We start from the raw sequence: 23,982 nt of genomic DNA, 5'->3' as shown, positions 1-23,982 counted from the left end.
CAGGATTTTGGGCCCCCAGAAAGAAAATTACACAGGTCCCCCTTAACCTGCCAGCCAAGCAAAAACTATTTTTAAAAAAGGGGTATTTTAATGTATTTTTGAACTATAATTTCCCTATATTAATGAGAAATACTTTACAGGGGATGGATCAAAATTATTTGGACTATTTCCCTCACTTTATATTACGTGTTGATTAGCCTATACCCAGAGTATGACACAGTATACTATTTTAGCTTTCTAAGGCCGGCCACACACTAGACGATTTTTTAATCTCAAACGATTTTAAAACCATGGGAGACCACAGACTTCAGGACAATTTCCTAAGATTTTTCATCTTTAATCCTCTGAACGCACACACTAGACAACTCAGTCAGATTGTCAGATCACTGGAGACCACATACCTGCTGACCTGCCTACAACCTCGCGTGATCACGTGACTTCAGAAAAAAAAACAAAAAACATGGATGTCTGTCGATGCCGTCTTGCTGTCTCTTCACAACAGAGTGTCCTGGCATGCGTTACAGGTGCAGCAACAATCATAAAACAAGGGAAAGACTCAGGACGAAATCCTGGCTGAAATTAAGGTACAGTTGTGTTTATGATTATGAGCAGCAAAAGTACGTATGATTCTTCTGGTGACGCTACCCAGTGTGCTCGCTCTCATTGGTGGTTGTGGGTACTCCGTCAGTGGCACTATGACCTAGAATCGTAAATATCATTTATGATTCAGGGTTTGGGAGGATACAATGCGATTCGGAGCAGTAAGTGACACCACACACATGCAGACTACTCAGACAAATAATTGTTTGCGACGAGGCTCCAGTTGGTATACACTCCCACGATCGTCGGGGGAGGCAAACCTTGCCCCGAATTGGGCTTAAAATCCTGTAGTGTGTAGCCAGCCTAACCCGCACATTAGGAAAATGCTTACAATACTGCATATGTATTTCTTCACCATTTTTGGTTCTTCAGGAATACCTCCTATCCATAGCTGACAGAAAAAAACTTAATTTTCCCTTCTTTCCTCTCCTTCATCATCCTCATCTTGCTCTCTATCCCCTTCTTTCTTCTACTCCAGGTTCACTCTGCTGCGCAGCGCTAGGGTTGGACTAAACCATTTAAACTTTTTTTGAGGGGAGGAGCAAGGGCTCCTAAAAGTTAATTTTACTCAGTTTGATTTAAATTTCAGTCTGTCAACCAATACAATTAGTGGCTTTGGTTCAAAAATGATAATTACTACGAAAACAAAAACAAATAAATAAACACACTTTTCATCCTCAGGGCCGGGGTAATCAGTACCCCTTTCCTCCTCTGTGCCACGCCCCTGCATAGAAGCCTTGTGCCTCCCAGAGAAGTAAATTGCACAATGTGAGCTCCACTGGCAGCTGATATCGCTCTTCACTATCAGTGGAGCCAGCTTGTAAATTTAACTCTTTCTGAAGCCAGTGGAGAGAAGGGCAAAAACATCTTTTTCACCAAGAAAAGCTTTTAGTGTTGTTCACAAGCGGCAACCTCCAGTCCTAAAAAAATGACGCCAATGCGGAAGTGCAAAAAAATTGCTATACCGCGACTGTCCACTTGAGGCTGGCTGCAGGAAAACCGTAAGTTTCACCTGCATGCGTTAAACAGCCGGTTTTGACACGCAAAATAAGCTGGTTTACAGCCTGGTTCAAAACACCAAATTTGTCTAATTAGCTAGTGTCTTATTGTGCTCCCACTGTACAGGGGGTGAATTTTTTTGTACCATGATCGTTTGGATTATATTTAGGATAAACCTCACTTCACGGTGATTGGCGCATCTCATTTGATTGACAGATAGCTTGGCAGGCAGAGGCTCCGTTCCTGTCAACCGGAATGCTAGCTAGCAGGCTGACAGGAAGTCGCGCTTAGTGGGTGGGTCGTTAGGTTGATCCAAAGTTCGGTTGAGACCGCGATTTCAATATGGAAGCATCCACGGATTGGCTTCAAAAGCCGTTTTACTCCGCCTATTGTAAGCAGACGACTGACGTCCCACGGGGTTTGTCCAATTCTTTCTAGAGTCTATGGTTTTTCATGTGCTTTTCTTCTAATAAAGAAATGCTGTCAAGTTCTTATAAGACTGCAGTTATAGCTAACCTCTTCGCCTGCCACCATTGTTTACAGGCTTAAGGCCTCCTACAACCAGTGCGTTTTTAACAATCATATAAATTTCTGGCATGCTACACTATGCAACATGATTCTCATACAACATGTCCAACTAGTATGATGTGTGTCGATTGAATGATGACAGCTTCCACTAAATGTCACCAGGCTACAACGACAGAAGGCATGAAATAAACATTATCAGTGTGCATCATCCATCTACGCCGGCAGTGCTGCGATAAATAATGAAGCAAAAAAACATCAAAGCTGTTGTAATTGTTGCAGTCATATGCTTAGAAAATCATCTGGGATCAAGATTTTCCTCCTTGTTGGAATCCTGCAAACTTCTGCTTTTTGGCATCTTGTCCATTCTAGTGCTAACTTTTTTTCTTTTTCATCGGCACCAGTGTCGCATTTATGGTTAGGTCATTTCTTCCTGAATTCCCATTGGATGGTTAGTCAACGCAGGGCGTAGCAGCAGTCACACTGTAAAATGGTCACCCTTAATTTCTGAAATGGTCAGAATTACATGCAGGCTATCTTTAGTTGCAAGATCGTGACAACAGCTGCCTGTCAACCTGTCTCACAGTGCAATGTAGGACCAAAGATATCACCATGATAGGTCTTTAGTCTGGGAAAGCCAAAAATCACACAGTGTATACCAGGCTTGTGGGCTTTACTAACGGCTTGCTCACGGATTGCTCAGATTGACAGATTTTGGCCCAACTGCAACATTGCAACTTTCCGTCTAAACTCAGGCCCGATTTTAAGTGTTGAGAATGACAAATGGTTGCCCCATGACCATGATTTGACAAGCTTAGCATGTCAGAAATTCTTACATCATCTTCTGGTTTGACACCCTGACCTGACGTCAGTGACGTGAATCCAGATGCCTACCAACAGGAGAGCATTTGCTCCTTATCTTTACACCATTGCTTACTAGATTCCCAACTTTTCTACCACCAAGGAACTAGTGTGTACATTTTATTTAGTTTTATTTATGTTATCACATGCATATTAAGTTTTATCTGAAGAAGAGCCCATCAATATTGTCCTCCTCTTGATAAATCCATAATTTTTATCCATAATCCATCAAAATTGTTTCTCGTTTCTTGTTTTCTCCTTTTACGAGCAAAAGACTGTTACAATCACATAACGTGCTTCTGTTGTAGTTATTGATACTCTTCGATCCCCTAGTGTGGCTAGTCTGTCAGCCAAGACGGGATAAGATTTTTGTTGCACAGTCCAAGAGTGCAGGAGAGCCTGGATGTTAAGTTAAATGTCTGTACAAATCCAACTTTGTTTGTCAGTGTTTCTATTACAGTTTTTTCACAAAATAAAAGCACTATTTCAAAAATTTTGACTAAGTACAGTGTCGCTTTGAATGTGTGTCCATTGAAGAGCGTTTCGAGCATGAGCCTCGTAATCCTCGTAAAATCTCCTCTCAAGAGACTCCGCTGCAAGGAAGCTGGAAGCTTAAAACCTGTTGCATGTTGGTACGGTTACGATTACATCTACAGCAGTTACCTTGACAAATGAACAAAAGACGAAGGCAACAGATGATAGTTCTGAGGCAAAGTCCGTATGTATGGCAGCAGCCACGAATAAGGGTGTAAGTATGATGTTAAGTCCACACGGGTACACACGTACCGTGCCATGTTGTCTCAGAGTGACCTGGTCATGTGGCACAGTAAGTCACGTCCTGACACCTGTAAATGCGGAAAAAGTGTTTCCATTGCACTTTTGCGACATATTTCTATATCAAAACATCTGAAAAACCTCCTCACAAAAGCATAAAAACTTTTTAACGATATTAGAGAGTTTTTTGAAATTCAAGTGTTTCCATTACCAGATTTTGATTGCGCTATTTAGTTTTTGTGCATTTCAAAAAGCAATAGAAACGCAGCTATAGATTGTGGGCTGCTGCTGTGGTTGAATTTGAAACAATTTACATGGTCAAAATCACAAGGTTGGAACTTTTTTGTGATATATAGCATGAGTACTAGGCTACTTACAGAAAGTAATATGCAGACTAACACTGACATAACACTGACAGCCACAGAGTCGACAATCACACTTTTACCAGTTTTAACAAAGTTGTTCTTTAGTTAGTTTTGAATGAAATTAACTTATCTGCGATCAAATTAACCCCTTAGATAACAAATAATCTCAACAGTTAGGACAGCATTAGCTGCTTGAACTTTTCAGACTCCTTTCAGCAATTTTCCCAGGATGCAATTTTACCACAGCAGCACAGTGTATGTGAATTCTCTGCAGTAGAGTAAGTCTTACAGATCTAGTATTGCATATGCTGGTTTTCTCTTATGCATTTTTGGCTTCTTTGAACATTTGGTAATTGCACAACTATTAATAATAGTTGACTGGTAAATTAGCTATTCATAAATATTATGTTGCCTACAATTCCAAGCCAAAAGTCTGCCTTAAAATGCCACATTATTGTAATACAAACAATATCAACCAATCCCATTGATACAAATATAAATTAATTTTAAAAATCTTAGTGTTTTAAAGCCTCCTCAGACCAGGACTTGGAATTTATCTTAAAAACCTCATCCATCAGTCCTTCATTCAACTCATGCATGAAGAACATTCATTAAAACATTACCCTCAAATCTGACAAAACTCAGTGAAGGCATCACATTTCCTGTCATGGATTATGACTCTAAAAACTGTACTCAGCACTGTACCATTATAATTGCAGGTGCAGCTTTTTTCCTGAAGGATAGAGAATATGTAGAGAAAGTGGCATTACACTTACAAACAAAATCTGAGGACCTTGTCCAGCACAAACATGATCACAACTAGGCTGTAGCTCACAGGAGATTGGGATGGAGTGCAACAATATATGAGCATCCTCTAGACCCTTTCAGCCTCATCTCCTCGCCAAGGCTCACAAAGCAGCACAGCAGCCGTCACAGTGAGCACACAACTGTTTACAAATCCCCAGTTAATAGGATCAGGCCTCATTGACTGAGCCGCTCCAATGTGTCTGATGTAATCTATTAGCTGTATGATAGTCAGTGTCTCAGTCCGATCGATAACCCTAGGCCTCCATATTGCTCCACTGTGGACTGTTACTCCTCTTTAGTGCTGCTTAGAATGCAGACTTAGTGACTATAAAGTGTGTGCAGAGGTTTGTGCTCATCTACTTGTCCTTGTGTGTCAGATCACGCTTGTGTGCAACTCTGAATTTTAACATTGAAGTTTGTGTTTCAGTGGAGCATAGAATAAAAGCATGCACCTGATATGCACAAGACATGCTCTTGCTAAAATGTAGTTGATGTTAATCTGTTATCTTGAGTATGCATAGAAATGTGGGATTTTCAGATTTGTTGCATACGTTCATTCACTTACAGAGCTGTGAAAAAAGTATTTCCCCCCTTCTTGATTTTTTTTTTGCATGTTTGTCACAGTTGAACTGTTTCAGATCAAACACGTTTTAATGTTAGACAAAGAAAAAATGAGTAAATACAAAAAGCTGTTCATAAAGGTTTTTTTGTTTTTATCCAGGGAAAAAGCCATCTTAACCTACCTGCCCCATGTGAAAAATCGTTGACCTCTTTGTGAAATCATGAATTAACTGTAATAAACCACATTTCTTTTGAAAGTTGATTTAAATTTTACTAGACATACCCAGGCCTAATTACTGCCAGACCTGCTGAATCATTTAAATAGAACCTGACAAATTGAAGTAGGTTAAAAGATCTTTAAGAGCAACACATCATGCAGCAGTCATGATAAATAAAAGTCACTGACATCTGTCAGTCTGGAAAGGGTTACAAATACCTTTCCAAGGCTTTAGGACCCCATTGAACCACTGTGAGAGCTATTATCCACAAAAAGAGAAAACTAGGAACAGTGGTGAACCTTCCCAAGAGTGGCCAGCCAACCAAAACTACTACAAGAATGCATCAAGACTCATCCAGGAGGTCCCAAAAGAACCCAGAACAACACCCAGAACAAGACCTGTAGGTCGCACTTGATTTAGTTAAGGTCAGTGTTCATAATTCAACATAATATATGGCAAATGTTCTCTAGGAGAGATCCAAGACCAAGAACACAAAAGCTTGCCTCACATTTGCCAAAAAAGATATTGATGATCAAAGTAGTAACTTATTACATTTACTAAAAGTACTTTTTTAACCAGAGTAAATGCTCTTTTACTTGAGTGTGGTAGTCTTGTACTTTTTCCACCTCTGTTGACCACACAGCTGCACAAAATGAGAGAATAATTCCACATCACATCCCAAATCAGCTGCAAACCAGAGTGTTGATGTCACAGGGTTAAACATTTCTAAGAATATTTCAACTTCCAAAGAGCAATTTTAACTCCGTTCTGGGTGAAATGGTCTTCAATGTTGGAGTTATTTGACAGTGTTGATCCACCAGTGTTCATTTCATTCCGTTAAGAGTCAAATGATCTAAGCTCTGCCCAGTGCAGTTTCAAATCTAGGGGGTGGAGGTGTCTGGGTGATGTTCCCCATCATGCTTTTGGGCTAGCTATGCCTGTTGTACAGTGGTTATTTTGCTCAAGCTTCTGATGAATTGTTGTTTTTTCAAGTGGGACACATTTGCACCATGAGTGAAGTTGTCCACCGAGTTAGAGTTCCCAACTGTGGCCGCATAGTATATATTCTTCTTTAGTGTGCATTGTCTGGCTATACGGTTGACTCCCTGCTTCTTGCAAGAGAAGACACACCTTGCCAAAGATTATCAAGTGTTTCTGCAGCTATGTCATACTGTAAAATACTTAGGTTTAACTATATGTAGTGTTCCCATAAACACGTTTCAAGTGTTAACTAAATGCATTTTACCTTATTATCGAGGAGTGACTTTACCTGAACATCCTGTACTAGACCAGGACTTTTACATGTACTTAGGTAAATTTTAACCAGAGTAACTGGACTTTTACTTGAGTACAATAGTTGTTTACTTTTTCACCTCTGTCCCCAAGACGTTTGGGAAAATATTCTGTGAACTGATGACAAAAGTTGAGCTTTTTGGGAGGTGTACTTTACATCTGGGCTAAAGTCAACATAGCATTTCATAAAAAAATCAACATGCAAACAGTAAAATGCGGTAGTGTGATGGTCTGGGGCTGCTTTGCTGCTTCAGGACTTGGACGATTTGCAGTAATTGATGGAACCATGAATTCTGCTCTCTGACAGATAATCCTCAAGGAGAATGTCAGGCCATCAGTTTCTGACATCAAGCTCAAGCACTCTTGGGTTATGCAGTAGGACAATGATGTAAGTCCACCTCTGAATGACTTAAAAAAAAACATTAAGGTCTTGGTCTGGCCTAGTCTATGCCTTGACTATAATCTGATTGAACTGCTGTGGCAAGGCTTTAAACAGGATATTCATGCTCAAAAACCCTCCAATGTCGCTGAATTTAAAAAATCTGCAAAGACGAGTGGGAAAAAAATTCCTCCTGTGAAAGACTTATTGCCAGTTATAACATATGTTTGCAATTGTTGCTGTCAAGAGTAGAACAACCAGTCATTAGGTTTAATTTCCAGGTAGGTTTGGATGTTTTTTCCCTTAATGAATAAATTTGACCATTTCAAACCTGCATTATGTATTTACTCAGGTTATTTTTGTCTTATGCTGAGATTGGTTTGACAATCTGAAGCATTTATGTGTGACAAATATGCAAAAAAAAAAAAAGAAATCAGGAACATTGCAAATACTTTTCATAGCACTGTACACAAGTACTGGTGTTCAAAGTTGCTTTCTTGTGCATTAATGCCACTTTACAGAAGACGACATGTCAGAGAGTGCATGTTCGTGCATCTGTGTGTGAGCAATGTTTGTGTGTGTTGAAGTGTGTCTGTAGCTGGTGTAACTGGGTTTCCAATTAAGTTGAACCACAGGCCGGATCAATGCTAGTCCTCTGTGTGCAGGAATGAGCAGCCCTGGGCCCTCAGAGCATGCCCACGAATAATTTATCACTCACACTGGGCCCCAGCAGAGAGGAGGAGGAGGAGAGGACGAGGACGATGAGAAGGAGGAGGAGGAGGAGGTGGTGGTGGAGATGGGGAGCACAAGGACAAAGTGTCCAGCCCAGGGGAGGCAGTGCAAAAGATGGGCAATCGAGGGGACAGAAAGATGGAGGGGTGAAGAAAGAGAGAGAGATCAGCACCCAGAGGAGAACACTGTCAGCTCGCGGTCATTTAGAAGCATCACACTCTACAATTTTTCTGGTAAACAAGCATTGAAAATGAAATTCTACAGGGAGCACAAGGCACATAATTCTTTTAACACAACCTTCTGTGTGTTTGCAAATGCTTAAAGCAGTAAAAAGATGACTAAACATCATATAGGATCAATCATTTTTTTCAATAACTTCCTTCTTAAGCCATATAAATCTGAAAAAAAACCTTTAATTTATCTATAGCCTGACAGATCCTGCTGGTTTAATCACACTTGCATTACTATAATCATAAAATTATTCTTGCCACATTTGGGTCACATATTACATTTTTTTTCTCACCATTCTGACCATGGAAATCTGTGCTGCTTTACATCTTATAATGTTTTGTCAATCCCCAAACATTAATAAAATGGCACTGTTTATAATAGTTTATAAATGCATGAGACCAACATTGGTTCATATAATGTCTCCATCATGTCTGGAAATGTTGGAAGTTAAATTTCTAAAAGTAAAAAGATATATGAGAAGAAGGATAAAGGTTGTTAGCCTGTTGATATTTGCTATTTGACACCAAATAAAGGCACTATGAACAACACTGCAAAATCTGAGGAGTTGAAACTGCTCAAAAAATCTATTGAAATGGATTACATCAAAGGTTTTAAGTAGTGGAAATTGATTTTTTGAGTAATCATTACATTTATATTGGATTAAGTTGACTTTTTTAAGTTAAGCTGTACTGTGGAAATTTCCTAAAATTCTGTTTAAATCCAACTCAAAAGAACATGTTTAAGTACTTTCCATAAAGCTACATGTTCCTCATCCACTGCAGCTTCTTCTTATTTCTATCACATACTTTAATCTGGAATATAAATGCCACCCAAGGTGGTACAATTTAGGGGACTACAAGTGACAATAAATCAAAAGTGCATGATGAACCAGGAAGTCCTCCTCTATTGTGTTCATTATATAATTCACTGTATGTTATAGTCAGAGGTGGGTAGTAATGAGTTACAAGTACTTGAGTGGTTTTTTTGAAAAATCCTACTTCTGAGAGTAGTTTTTGAGCAGAGTACTTTTTACTCCTACTCCTACATTTGTGATTAAAAAAACGATACTTTTACTCTGTTACATTGGGCAATATACTGGTCGCTATTTTTATTTTTCTATAATTTATTCTCATGAAGTATTTTTTTACACTCAGCTGAGCTCTCACAGCAGCGTGAGGTAAAATCCTCAGCACCACAGAGTAAACGGAGGAGTGACCCCTCCCCCTTAACGATCAATAGTTGGAGATAATGGCTGAAGATGTAATACCTGCGTCTTCTTCAGAGGTGCGTGTTTATCCCTGGTCCAGCATCAAGACTCTTTGGCTTGCAATCTCAAGCTTTAAAAATAGCACATCAAATCTAAGAAAGCACGTCATGGTAAGAAAGCTTAACAAGCTAACGACTGCACTGCTAGTTAGCTAAACGTAGAGGTTCAAATCTCTGTTTTAACTAGCAGACTGCAAAGACACAGTTGTGTCAGTCATAAATGATATCATGTGTCCAACCACCTCTGCAACTCTGCCACAAATGTAATTTTACGCTGCGTTATTCAACGTTACTTCATAGGTGATACTATTCTCATGTGTGTGGCATATCTCTGATATCAGTGATTATACCTAACATGGTTATAACGTGGGGCAAGTGGGCTAAAGTTGTCTTTGGTTTTAACACCTTTTAGTTTGATAAAATAAATATAATGTGATTTAAAAGTAAGAAATGCAAGGTATAAATTCATGTATGAGAGATTAAAATCATCATGTAGAAATAAGATAACTATGAGAGAAAGAGTCTGTTCTTTCTCATTATATTGAACTTTTCATCTCAGAATTGTGAATAACAAACATAACTTGACTGCTGCTTTGAGTATTAAGTTAAGTTTTTTTATTTCTTGTAACTATTTTGGTGAGTTATGCTACTTTATGTATGACAATGTGCAGTTTACATTACTACCCCTGAATAATATGTTGTAATGCAACACGCTTTAATAAATTGCACAAAATAAAGTTACTCACGACTTGAGTGGTTCTTTAATAAGGTACTTATTTAATCTTACTCAAGTACTTCTTTTCATGAATACTTTCACTTCAACTTGAGTAATTATTATTTTTTAGAAACAGTACTTTTACTTGAGTACTGTAACTGTGTACTCTACCCACCACTGGTTATAGTTGCTCCCTTTAGGTAGGACTTCTCTCGTGACATCATGAGCCCACATATTTGCCCCACCCAAATTAAACCCATCCAGGAAAGAGGTGAAAAACTTTCTACCAGTCTCAATCCAGAATCCAGTCACATGTAGATGTCAGTGTTTTCACATGTTTACAGCAACCATATTCCAACATATCTAGTGTGTTAAGACACAAATTTTGGATTTCATCATTTGTCTTGAAAAACTTCATATTATGATAGTAGACTTCAATGAAGAAAAGGAAAAAAATACTTGTGGACAAAAGTGGCATAGAGTGGTTAAAGCATATCACACTCAACAATCCTAATGATTAACACATACAGGCCGGGATGCTAAGTTCAGTAGCTGTGACTTAAGAAATTATCAACTTTACTTAACAATGTCAAGTGGCCTTTACTATTAAACTGATCATTTTTTGACACTGGATATGTTTGCATGGGCACAAGAAATCACAATAAAGTGTCAAAAAATGATCAATTTAATAGTCAAAATCAAGATCAGTAGTCAATCTGAGAATAATCCAAAGAGGGAGGGAGATTTATCCAGTTTGATATTCCACTCAATGTAATGGTATCCACCTGTTCCAAACAGGTCTATTGGTCAAGGTTAAAGTGCTCTTACTTTGCACGCCTGCCTCTTTTTTTAACTGTTTGCATGTCCAGATGTTCTGCAGGCCTACACTGTCCCTCTGTTTATTTAATGCAGATGTTTAATTTGGGAGAACAGGAAAAAAAAATATCTATTGCAGTACCTGGTGTACTGGATGCCCAAATTGGATCAATTTTAATAAGACTGGAGAAATATGAGGAAAATTATATTTCTGAAGTGAAGAGATGTTAAGTTAGTCACTTAGCAGAAATGTCACCTGAAACCAATGCTTTCTACTTATGTTATACAATCATGGTTAGCAAGCAATGTTTAGATGCTCAGCAGTCACTACATATAGTACCACATTACAGCCAGGTGATGGCAGAAATAATGAATAATATTTTGATATAAACCTTGATTTTTTTTTTAATGAACCAATCTGGATACTCACAACTCATGTCGAATACCTACTTTTTACATGTTTAGTTATTTAATAGTAGTATTTTTTTTGGGGGGGGGGTTCATGCCTTTATTAGATAGAGGAAGGACAGTGGATAGACTTGGAAACAGGGAAGAGAGTGGGGAGAGACATGCCATAAAGGGCCACAGGCCAGGTTCGAACCTGAGCCACCTGTGTACATGGGTAGCGCCTTAAATCACTCGACCATCTGTGCGCCCCTTTAATAGTAGTATTAATGAAGTGATGACCCCAGGAGGTCTTGTCATGTGAAAATTAAGACTTTTGGGGGGTAAAACTGCCTTTTTTCTTGACCCTAACCATGCTAACACCATCATAGTTACATGCATATCATTCAAAGTGATTGTCCACATTTAAGACCTGTTTCTCTTCCTCTGGGTAATTTCTTTAGTTTTTGATTTTTACATTTTTCATCTGCAAAATGTTGGCATTTGCATGATGCAAAACCCTTCTAAATAGATAAGATGCACAAATCTGAGACCACAGAAAGTGTTACTATCAATAATTAAGAAGTCTGATAAAGTTGCAACCTTAGCTACAAATTGCACATAACTTCTTTACAGAGAGCATTCCTGAAACTTCATGTTTTTGCATTTTTGAGAAAAAACAGTAGTGCTCTGATTTATAACTAAGTCTGAGTCAGAAGAAGAATCAGGGGAGAAAGCCTGTAAATTAAAGTAAATTTAAAAAATGAGGACCAACATAGAATAATTTCAATCAAATTTTAGAGTCTCCACTCAACCTTGAATCAAGGATATATTTGCCGCAGAGACTGACATATTTATTCCCTTTTCAATATTTACTCTGCTGAGACTTGGTATGTTAAGTTTCTTCGTTTCCCCCCTGTATTTCAACAGGCATTTAAATTTAAGGAGTTATCATAGGCTTTTTAGACAACAGGGTCTTATTTGTTTGTAAAAGAAAATCTTAGAGGCTTATCACAGGCAGAATGTCTTCTTTCTGGACACGTTAAATTTTGAGCTCAATCACATAGCAGCTTCAGTTCAAAGTCAAAAACACAAACACACATATGGTTATACAATCACTGAGAAGCAAAGAAACGCCCACATAAAAAAAAAAAAATAAGAAGAAAATTGAAAAAGCACAGGAGAAAGAAAGCATTTTAGGCACTGAATCACACATCGACGACTGCTAAAACACTGTCAAACGCACACACTCCAGTGTCTCCCCCCTGTGGAGTGTCAGAGTCCAGTGATCTCTCCGTCTCCGTCCTTAGTTCATCTCTATTAATCTTCCAGTAGCGAGGCGTGGACTGTAAGACGCTCCACATCGCTCTGTAATCTTCTCTTAATGTGCTGCACTCTAAGCCTAAGTGAACCCATTTGGAGTGACTGTGAGCAGACTGAGATTCCTCCCATGTTATCTGAACAAGTGTTACTAATGGGTTTATCAATTAGGCCAAGTCCAATAACTGCATGCCTGCAATCTCGTTTAAATACACTCCACCGGCCTTGATTTCTGTGCTTAATGACTACATGTGTACACACACAGCCATATCCCAGTGTGTGTGTGAGTGTGAAAGTCTAACCAAGGCTAGTCTGAATTTCTGTGGATATGTTCGTGGATAATTCTGTGTATTAAATGTGTCAGAGCATGTTTGAACGTGTAGGTTTATGTGCTTCTCTCAAAGCTTCATCAATAAAAATGTACAAACATGTACTTCATGCATGACAAATTATACAGCTGTATATTTGGTGTTGTTAAAAGGACTGGCAAATGATTATTTTTTTGAAATACAATTTTCAATCACATTTTTTAAATTAAACAATATAGAAATTTAGAAAAATGTTAAAGTTCGTATTGAAATTATGAAACAGGTCTTACTGATGGCTTGATTTGCTAATAAAATTAATAAATTTTTGTGGTGCTGATTGGATTTATTATCTAATCAGGTACTGCGCTGCAACACCACTGTGATCTGAAACCATGAACTAGAAGGTGGAGACAGCTTCAAAGTGTTAATTCTTTAAAACAGACTCAGAACTTAAACAATAAGTGGTATTGTATAAAAGGAGTGCATGTACAAAATGACTTAATGATGTTTAATGATCCCCAGTTAATGCAACAGCATTTCCGCTTTTTAGGGAGGTCCAGCTTTGTTCCTATCTCTGCAGAGGTAACCTACACTGTGTGGACAAAAGTTCTTAGGTACACCCGCTAACCATTGAAACTAGATGTTTCAATTGGACCCCTTGCCATAGGTGTATAAAATTTGCAAACATGTGTGATACAAAAACCATTGTGAAGAAGGTTTTTCAATCTTCAAGCATGGTACTGTGATGGATGCCACCTTTACGATAAGACGGTTTTTGGATATTCCACTGTCAATAGTAAGTGACATAAGAAAGTGGAAGCATTTAGGAACAACAGCAACTCATCCATGAAGTGGAAGACCTCATAAAGCCACAGAGTGGGGTCAACAACTGCTAAGGTGCATGGTGTATAAAAGTCATTTTGCCATTTTTGACATTTCCTGAAAATTTTATCAAAATCCGTCTGTAACTTTTTGCATTATGTTGCTAACAAACTAACAGACTAACTAACTAACAAAACACTACGAATAATCTTTAACACAAAGTTTTTAGAGACACAGGCAATAGACAAACTCGGATAACTGGACATGGCAGTGATCAAAACTTCAATAAGAGTGTGAAGGGTGTGTTAATATCATGAATTAAGTACCATCCTACTTAATTCAGACCTAATACTAGTCTCTAAATCTGAGGCCTTCTATGCGTTTCAGTATCAAAACATTAGCCCTGAAGACGCCCTCAGATAGGAGAGGAGCATTCATGAGTCTGTGTCTGTGCAGGCCTGTGAGAATGTGTGCACGCCTGGCAGGGTGTTTGACTTAAGACCAATTAGAGCGAGTGGATTCACTTTTCCATGTTCACTCCCCACTGAGATCACCGGCTGATTACTCCTTTCCTCCCCACAGAGAAAACTATATACATTAATTCTCTTATTCCTTCAACGAACTCGAGCACAGAGACAGAAAGGAGGGAAGAGAAGAGAATAAATTATTGTATGTTTTACGGCTAAAGTTTGGATATACAAATGAGTTTACACTACATGCATTTATGTTTATGGCCCTGAGGTGGACTGCTTATATTGTGTAGCTGTTCAAAAATACAATAAGAGGAAGTTTGGCAGTTTTATTACAGATACAAAAAATCTTTCTCACCTTTTGAGTAAACATAAACCTCTGCAACTAAATAAAGCTACATATGATTAGATAATTAGAACATTGAAATTATCAATATAATTTGTTTCCAAAGGATAATGCTATATGAAGCATTTAAGCAAACATTGATATCTTATGTCTCTACCTGTTTTAACAGATTATTCATACATCTGTAACACTGCTGTGTCATTACATAAAGGTGTTTTTCCAAAGCACAGTAGCTCAGCAGCTGACGGCAGAGGTAGGCTGGGTTTAAGAGAAGGCTCTATCTGTCCAGAAGGCTTTTAATTTTCTGAGAAGAAATGGCAAAGGATGGGTATTAAACAGGACACCTGTAGGTGAACAAATCGTCAAACATAAGCTGGAATCACTGTAAAACCAAATGTTCCTCTCCATCTGGGCAAATGGATTGAGCAGATGAATGTGAATGAATAGATGAAAGAGCCAGAGATAAAGTGACAGAGAGGCTGACATGGTGATAAAGTAAGCAAACAAATAGTCTGAGACGGAAAGACTGACAAACAGGACGAGCAAGGAATTGATTTAGCCTGATGGTTTGTTGGACAGGCGTCGAGACGGATGGATGAAGACGTACAGAAACGCAGACAGACAGGGCAGCAAAGTGTCAGAAAGACAGAGGGACAGATAGACAGTGACAGCCTGACACTGTCAGGGCATCAAAATACTGAGGGATGTTCTGATAACAGACAACAACACACTCTACGTCAATCTGTATCAATAGTTTAGTTACTTTATTAACTACTCCCATCATTTATCTTCACAGCACACTGCATCAGAAAAGATCATGCATCTTCAAACTTGTACAGTTTCAGTAGCATTTTTGATTAAGCTTACACTTAAAGCTTGTAGCTTTATCAAAAATGTTTGTAAAAGATGGCATAAAAATTAGAATATAATTATACTAACTATTGCTAATATGTAATTATGTAGAAAAATAAACTGTGGTTCAGGACTGAGTATTGTCAGACAATGCAATATAAAACCTAATGGTAATAATAAACAATGTACATAGAAGAACAGATGTCATGTATGTGTAGAATGGTAATTATCTGCAAATACAACATGCCCTTAGGAGAAACAAATAACTGTGTCAGTAGTCTGAGTGTGACGTGGACCAATGCTGTCATCATCATGTATTAACATTAGAATCTAACTTTCAAGGCAAATAATCTCAGGTCTTTGAGCTCATGAAAAAGTAGCATAATTATGAAGGCAATGTAAACATTAAGATGTTTTGCTTAAATATTAAAGGTGACATATTATCTAGTTTAACCCTTATCCAAGTTTTACCAAGGTCTAATTGTGCTTTGGTCAAAAAATAACATGGATCAAGCACCAGAGCAGAGGTTTTTCTGATTCATTTTGGGCTTTTAAAGTCAATTATCAGATGGGCAGAACAGTGGACACACCATGTAGAAAGAGAGAGTTGGGAATGGCATGCAGGAAAGGAGCCACAGAAATAAAGGATTCTTCACCTTGATACTTGGTAAATGTTTGCTATGCTCACAGTGGGTTAATGTTGGATCTTTGCAAAGAATATCGAAAAGAAGAGTCTAGATGTGTCCCAATACACTTGTGAAGTTCCTTTAGATAGATTGAATGATGGTAAAGACATAAAAGTTACATTACAGTAGTTTATCAGCAGATATGAACACATTCAGTTTGTTCATTCTTCCACTGTTTTTTTTTTTCATAGGCTCCAAAGGTTAACTTCTATTATGTGATTGGACAAAAAAGCAAATACATTTTAGTTGTTGTTTTTTTTTGTTTTGTTTTGTTTTGTTTTGTTTTTTTTAATCAGGCCCCCATGATTAATATTTTAACCCCTTAGGTGTTGTTAACCTGAAAATTAGAGTCTCTGCTTTTGATCCTTCTGATTTGTAAATTTCCAAACAGATAATTTGAGGATATTGTGATACATGATATATATATTGCTATAATATGAAATCTCCTCTAAATTGCTGTATAAATGCTTAATTCAGGCCTTTGGTGCAAAAAAATGACACCAGTATGATGATTATAGCAGACCCTTCAATTGTTTTTTTTTTTTTAATTTTGTATGCAGAAAGGGTCCAAATCAGTATCAAGTTAAATTTAGATCACTTTCTGTTTTGAAAAAGAATTCATGAAATAAATCATGAAACACTCCCTGTCTGTTCTAGTGTATTAAAAGATATGAAATGCTTCCTCTGTTGTGTTTACTATTGTTGGTTATAAAATCATTATTTTCTTATTAAGGGTGAAGCAAACTTACACAAAAACTCTGCAGTAACAAGATGCAGCCGATGGCTAAACCACTGCAGTCTTGTCCACCTGTTCAGACTCACAGCTTTAACTACATTGTTCCCTTAGCTGTGCTGATGTACACTGGACCAGTTTCTGACAAGTTCACTGACATGAGAGCATCTTTAGACCTTGTGCAAGGAGCTCTCCTGTGTGATGATGATAGAGAGAAAAGCTCATTTGGAGGCACAAACTTTTTAACTCTCTGATGTCGATGTTATGAACTGATAGACTGAGATAAGCCTCTGTAGGGCCATCTTCTCTGTGCGAGTACAACTCTAGCAGGGAGTTTTCAGCAAAAGATTCACACCCAGGCAAAACATCCTTTAGTCGAGTGGCTTTATGAGATTTTTAACTCCTGTCTTTTCAACATCACTCACTGGGGTCGTGTCTGGTGATGTTTTGCATTAGTTTTCTTCAGTTTTATCCTATTTAAATCCAAATTCTTTAATCTTTGTCCTTCTCTTAACTGTGTGGATGACTGTGGCTCGGAAGGAGGAGTTGGTCATCTTGCAATCAGAAGGTTGTGGGTTCGATCCCTCGCTCCTGGAGTCACATGCCAATGTGTCCTTGGGCAAGACACTTTCTGGTGGGTATGGATGCATTTCAATGCGGTTAGCAGGGGAGGAACCAGACATGTTTTAAAATCCAAGGCTAAGCCCAAACTAAAGACGGCTGAGGGGTGGGCACTTCCCTAGCTTTTTTTTGTGACAATTTAAAGCACTATTTTTGTGCACTTTTACATACAAATTTAAATTCAAAACGGCAACAAATCTATACAACATTTAGGCAAAAATAATGTTGCTCAACCTAAAAAAAATACTTCATTGATAAAATCCTTCTTTTCTTAACCTAACTGACCTAAAAGTGCTATTATTATTCTAAAATCATGATACACCACTGTTATTTTTGTATTTTTTCCACTGCAGCCAGTGTATAGATATGAAAGAGTATTAGGGCCATTAAAAAATTGGCATGCATTTTTTTTTTGAATTCTAAGAAAAAGTCAAAATTCTGTCATTTGTCTTAGAATGAAAAAAATGCATACCAAATATTTTTTGTTGAATATCCCCAATCCCTGCCGTGCATATGTGCATAAAAGTAAATAAAAGATCTATATTTTGAAATTCCTTTAAAAATTACATTTCCACGCTGTGATCAGCACAGCCATAACCAACCTGAAAGATTCAGGGCTTGTAAAAAACATTTGGGGCTGAAGTCCCATAAGCCACCCCCTTGCTCCGGCGGTTAGCTAACTCAGATGGCCAGCTCCCTATAGCAAACGCTGCCATTAGTGTGTGAATAAGAGAGTAGCATGGAAGGTGTAAAAGTGCTTTGAGTAGTCAGCCAGAAAAGTCCAAGTCCACTGAACATGGTTAACTCGCCGTGACGGTCTGTTTGCTTCCTTCACTCTGCCATGCTTGTAGTATAAAAATATACATGCTAAGAGGATTCTCTGGATGGACGGGGGAGTGAGCTCTTTGTTGTACAAGAGAGGCATTCAGGAACAACTGGAGAAGTAAAACTCAAGAGAGAAATGCACACTGATGGTTAAAAACTTAAACATAATTTATAGTAGTTGAAGTAATATTATACATCCCACGTGGCAAAAGCCACGACACATCAAGTATATCAATATATCACCCACCCCTAGTTCCAGGCTATATAAAAAAGCCATGGAATCCCTTTAATAACTATCATAAAAAAACTGCAGTGTAATGTGCAAATAATGTTTAAATAAATGTGTCTGTTTCCAGCAGCAGCACCACTGCTGTGGTTGCTATAAAAGGAACTCCTGATACTGATGTAGGCTTAAAAGAACTTGTCTATTTAGGTTTTCTCATAGTCATGCAATATGTGATGGCACCGTGCTACCCTTGTTTCTACAGTCCAATTTAAACATGTAAAGCAAACGTACTAGACACAGTCCAGTGTCCTTTAGCATATGATAATAGTACAAGAAACATGACTTCACATCATCAGATCCTGTCTGAAATAGTTAATTATTTTAAGCAGAAACTCCACGAGAGGGAGAAGGAAAGATCACAGAGAGGTGGACCAAAAAACTAAGCTTTATTTGTCTGTCCTATTGTCCTGAGTTTACTGGTGGAGTTTGTAGGAAATACTGCAAATATGATTTACTTCCAGTGCCCATAAGATTAATGCGACGTGTCTTTACTGTGTTTTTAGCTTCTATAAAAGAGGCGTTTTCTATAAGGACTGAATGAAACAAGTGTAGAGACATGCACTCTGTTCAGCACTTGGCCCAGCCTGATGATGGGAACATGCTATAGCACAGGAACATTTTGGGATGGTTTAAAGGTGTCAAAAACTGGATATTGTCCAATCCTATCTGAGACTTCTGGAAACATTTCAGTGGCACAGAGATGTGATATCATTTTACATACTCTCATTTCTGTATATAAATGCTTTGTGCTGCTTTTGGCTGCTTCATTGAAGTCTGGTTGTTTCTGATGAATGGGGATCGGAGAAAAAAAAAATCCTGTGTGTGAAGAGAGAGTATGGCAGAATATATGAGTGAGTGTGATTGTGTGAAATGTGGGGAGAAAGAGTGAGACACAGAATGAGCAAGTGTGAGAAACAGAGAAAGAGAGAGAGAGAGTGTGTGTGAGAAAGATATACAGACAGAGAGAGAGACCCTTGCTCCATAAAGACGTGAGCAGAATACGGCTGAATGTAGCGAGAGAGGTGATATATAGTTTAGTCAGTAGCAGCGGGTCACGACAAAGCCTTTAACAGTAATGTCCTGGGAGTCGCCTCGCCCAGGGGACCCGCGCTCCATTTTACAGCCAAGCGACTGAGACTGAGACGCTGTGGCATGACAGCTGGAGCAGTAAAGCTGGCCTCTAGTACCATCCATAACATGAAGGAGGCGTAGACGCCGCTGATACCACCACAAAACACCAGGCCCGAGGCCACACGACAGCTGGTGAGTTAAGGGGGATGAAGAAAAAGGGGGCTTGGGAAATGGTAGAAAGTGGCAAATGAGACAAAGGAGGAAGAAAAGAAAAAAGGGAGAGTTGATATATATTCACTGATTTACACACAAAAAAGGGAAGGTGTACAGGAGGATATACATCAACAAAGGAGGGACTTAGAAAACAAATAGAGGAAAGGACAAAGGAGGAGGAGACAAGGTATGATTCAAAGGTGCGGTGCGCTGAATTTTTATGCATTTTTGAAAAAGTCTTTTCAGTGCTGAAAATTTTATCAGTTTATTTAAAGAGTTAAATTTTAAAAAAGCCACATTATGAAATGTGTTGTATTTTGGACTCAAGTAATGATCAAGACATCTCAGTTCCGGGTGCTGTGATAGGTATTCCTTAAACTCTGACAACCTACAAGAAAAAGCTGACTATCCCATTAATTATGAGTAAATCTTCCATTAATCAAAACTGAAAGTTACTAAACTGTGAAATGGAGTCATAGAAGATGGGTTCAATGTCTCACAAAACAAAGAAGAAAGGTGCAACCAAAGGATAGGTGAAAAGTAATGACACGTTCAAGAACAACACCCTTGGTACCATAAAGCTGACGCTATGAGGTAAAGTATTCCCAGCTGAACATGCTAAAATTCCACAATGTTAGTGTGAACAAGCAGAGATTCGGCATGTTAAATTTCAGTACTTAAAACACACTTTAAAGTTTAAAGACTGAGAGACAAGAAAGAAAAAGGCCTGAGCTGACACAGATCTGTTGGTCCCGCCTCAACTTCCTCTAACTTATGGTCAAAATTTATAGTCAATATATGCTAATTTTCACAGCCAAAGTGTCAGATGTAAACATCAGCTAAACTTTGATCAATTTTGATACCAATATTCAGGCCAATAATACCATGCATCTCTACCTTTTGACATTAAAATAACTTTTTCATAAAGTCTAAAATTAGATGTTGAAACCATGTCTACATATAGACTGAATTTAGATGAAGAAAAAAGGTCAACATGCAGACCTTTAGATGTTAAAAAGGTCTACGTATAGTCTATTTTTTTCTCAAGGTACTCCGAAGATCAAGTCAAAATCTCAAAGCACGTCATATTCATATTTATGCAAAGCATAAATGGTACATACGATGCTGTATCTATTTTGTTGTTGTACAGTTGTAGAAATATCGTATTGCACCAATTTCCATGGCACACCTAGACGTGCCTCCAGGCACACCAGTGATCCTCGCCATACCATTTGAGACAGCGTTTATCAACTGTAAGTATGCCACGATCCAATTTCAGACTTAATATCTTATGAGACTAAGAGTATACAGGTCACAACTTGTCCACGAGAGCATTTTTGGAGTTGTTGGATTGTGAATTTGATGAGTTTGATGAGGGAAAGCAAAATTCCATCTGCTAAAATAGCGTTTGCGGTGCAGCTGGTTTTTAACGGTCCCCCCAGATCTAGAAACAGCTTGCACTGACAACTAAAGGAAACTAACCTATTACTAAGACTATAGGAATTATGGCAATGGGCGAATTTGCCAGAATGTTGAAGTATCCCTTTAATGCTCAGTGTTCAGAGGCAACAGCATTAGGAGGCAAATGGTTACAAAGTCACAAAGTTCAATTAACAGCAATGTCTTCAGATTAGGCAACTGCAAAGTCACCTATATTTTTCACATTTTCATGTCTTTACTTTGTGACTCCTGAATGTCATTCTTAGTGATGTTAATGTCTCTGAAGGCACTGATGTCTTTTCAGGAAATGAGCAGCACAGTGGAATTTTGAACTGTCATCATTTAAGTCAACACTAATTAAACCACACTGGCTTAAAATAAATGAAAAAATAAATAATAAAAGTAGGGGAAGACCAATTATTGGTCTCACCAATTATTGAGACTGATATTTGACATCTGGCTGATTATCAGTATCAGTTTTTATTTCTTTCTTTTTTTTTTTTAACACATAACCGATAACATTAATTAATCAAAAAGTGCAAAATTTTGTTTCCACTGAAAAGCATGTCTTCCCCTCTGGCTGTATTTTCACAAACCACACTCTCATCAAATGTCCTGATGACATCTGCTTGGCTAGATGTCCCATTAGTAGTAGCCAATCAACACTTAAGCCTGGGTGGCACTGACACTGAAAGCATATGGCATCATTTCCTGTTATTACTGCATTGCTCTGTGCCGTTTCCCATGCTGATTGATCTAGGGCTGAATAGTTTCATCATGCAATTTTGCCACTTAAAGTACACTTCATACATTACAATAAATGCATATCAGTTCCAAATATTGGTTACCAGGCTCATGAACTACTAATAATTAGAATTGGTATTGGGTGGTATCTAAGTCAGATCTTCTGGCTGTGTTAGATCATGGACTTCTGCAAAAATATAGACATGTTATTATGCATTCTATGATCATTTAAAATATGATTTTAATTCTCTAAAACAGAAATAAGTTTGTGAGGCTGTGGCCCACACTTTAGGAAGCACTGGTCTAAAGCAGCAGGAAAAAAAATGCTGAAAATAGTCTGTAGCACCTAAAATCGTTGTAATGACTATAATGCAGTTGGTTGACACAACTGACCATTTATGGCAGTAACTTCCCATTATGTGCCTGTTGTGTTATGTTTCATTGTCTTTGAACCCTGGCACTTCTTTACAGCTAATTAATGTGCAAATATAAAAGGGCCTTGCCTAAGCTTAAGTTACTGCAGCAATTTATAGTAGGTTGTGTGACACCAAGTTAGATCTGTATGTTTTACAGCAGAAAAGAGGCTACTGTACTCAATTTTTAAAAAACCAGGAAGAGGGAACTGTGGTTTGGAAAATCAAAGAAGTGAAGATACAAAATTTGTGGTAATGGAGAAAAAGTCTTAGGTAAACAATGTCACAAAGAAAGTTTCCTTCTTTAGACAAAGGTGCCAAGAGTGGGGATGGGTGGCAAAGAAAAGGCTAATCAAACATAATCGTGAAAAGGAGTCAAACTAAACTACGCAGATATGCAGACTGACTCTCCTCAAACAGTTCCAAACACACACTGCTGACAGGTTTTACAGAAAATACACAGAGTACCAACAAAAATCAACAACATATACTGTAAGAGTATAACTGGTGTGATATAAGACTGGGCAGGTAGAGACTTACTTTACTTCTAAGGCAAGAGCCAGAATCCCTGCAGCAATTGGAGCGGCACTGGATGTTCCTGGAAAGTGTGTGACACAGCCATCACCGATGTTGGTCACTGTGACCTGGAGAGAGAACAAACCAAAAATGCTACAAGACAGCTATGTAGAAGTAAAATCAGTACATTAAGTGAAAAGATAGGTGTGTGTATGAGATATTCTTTCCAACTTCTCCTCTGAAACATTTTTTCTGTGGGAGGTTTTTGGATAAGAAGGCAGCTTTGCAGAGAATCAGGCCAGTTGAGTTCCCACACTCGCAGCTACTGTATCAGTATCAGTTTTTTCTTCACTCTATTTAAACACGTGCACAGTTTTACAGTGTTGATAATTAAAACCCAACTTGTGTCTAGCCTGACCACCTCCTAATGTGAGGTGGAAAAGGGCAGGAATCCCAGCAGACCAAGGTGATATCACACTGATAAAATTGGCCTCCTGTTTCTCGAGGCCTGTAGTTTGCACTGTTTCTTCCCGTCTTTTTCGCTGCTACCTCCGCCATCAACACCTCTGCTTCTTCCTCTCCTTTCTCAGCCACTACAGCCACGATTTACCTCCAATTAACACTTGTTTGCTTCAGTGTGTCCATGTGTGTGTGTTCAAGCCCAGCAGTCACCTAGGTCAGCTGGCAGGCCTCTATAAATATCACACCAGTAGCTGCTCTTTAACAGGCTTCTCACAGCTCACAGGAGCCAAAGAGCACTGCTGCTCGCACACATACACACTCTCACATA

The 23,982-nt window shown here is 38.3% G+C and overlaps 1 protein-coding gene across 1 annotated transcript in view; it reads right to left on the bottom strand.

Moving 5' to 3' along the window:
- The window catches only part of LOC121513486 (proprotein convertase subtilisin/kexin type 4-like), a 152,926-nt gene that overhangs the window by 115,456 nt on the left and 13,488 nt on the right, over positions 1-23,982 (bottom strand). The window contains exon 8 of the mRNA XM_041793273.1: positions 23,217-23,320. Coding sequence (XP_041649207.1) covers positions 23,217-23,320 — 104 coding nt within the window. The remainder of the gene's footprint in view (positions 1-23,216; positions 23,321-23,982) is intronic.

The sequence above is a fragment of the Cheilinus undulatus genome, linkage group 8, assembly GCF_018320785.1.
Source record: "Cheilinus undulatus linkage group 8, ASM1832078v1, whole genome shotgun sequence".
Taxonomy (NCBI): domain Eukaryota; kingdom Metazoa; phylum Chordata; class Actinopteri; order Labriformes; family Labridae; genus Cheilinus; species Cheilinus undulatus.
Note: the sequence above shows the minus strand (reverse complement) of the source record. Positions and strands in the feature narration are given on the sequence as shown.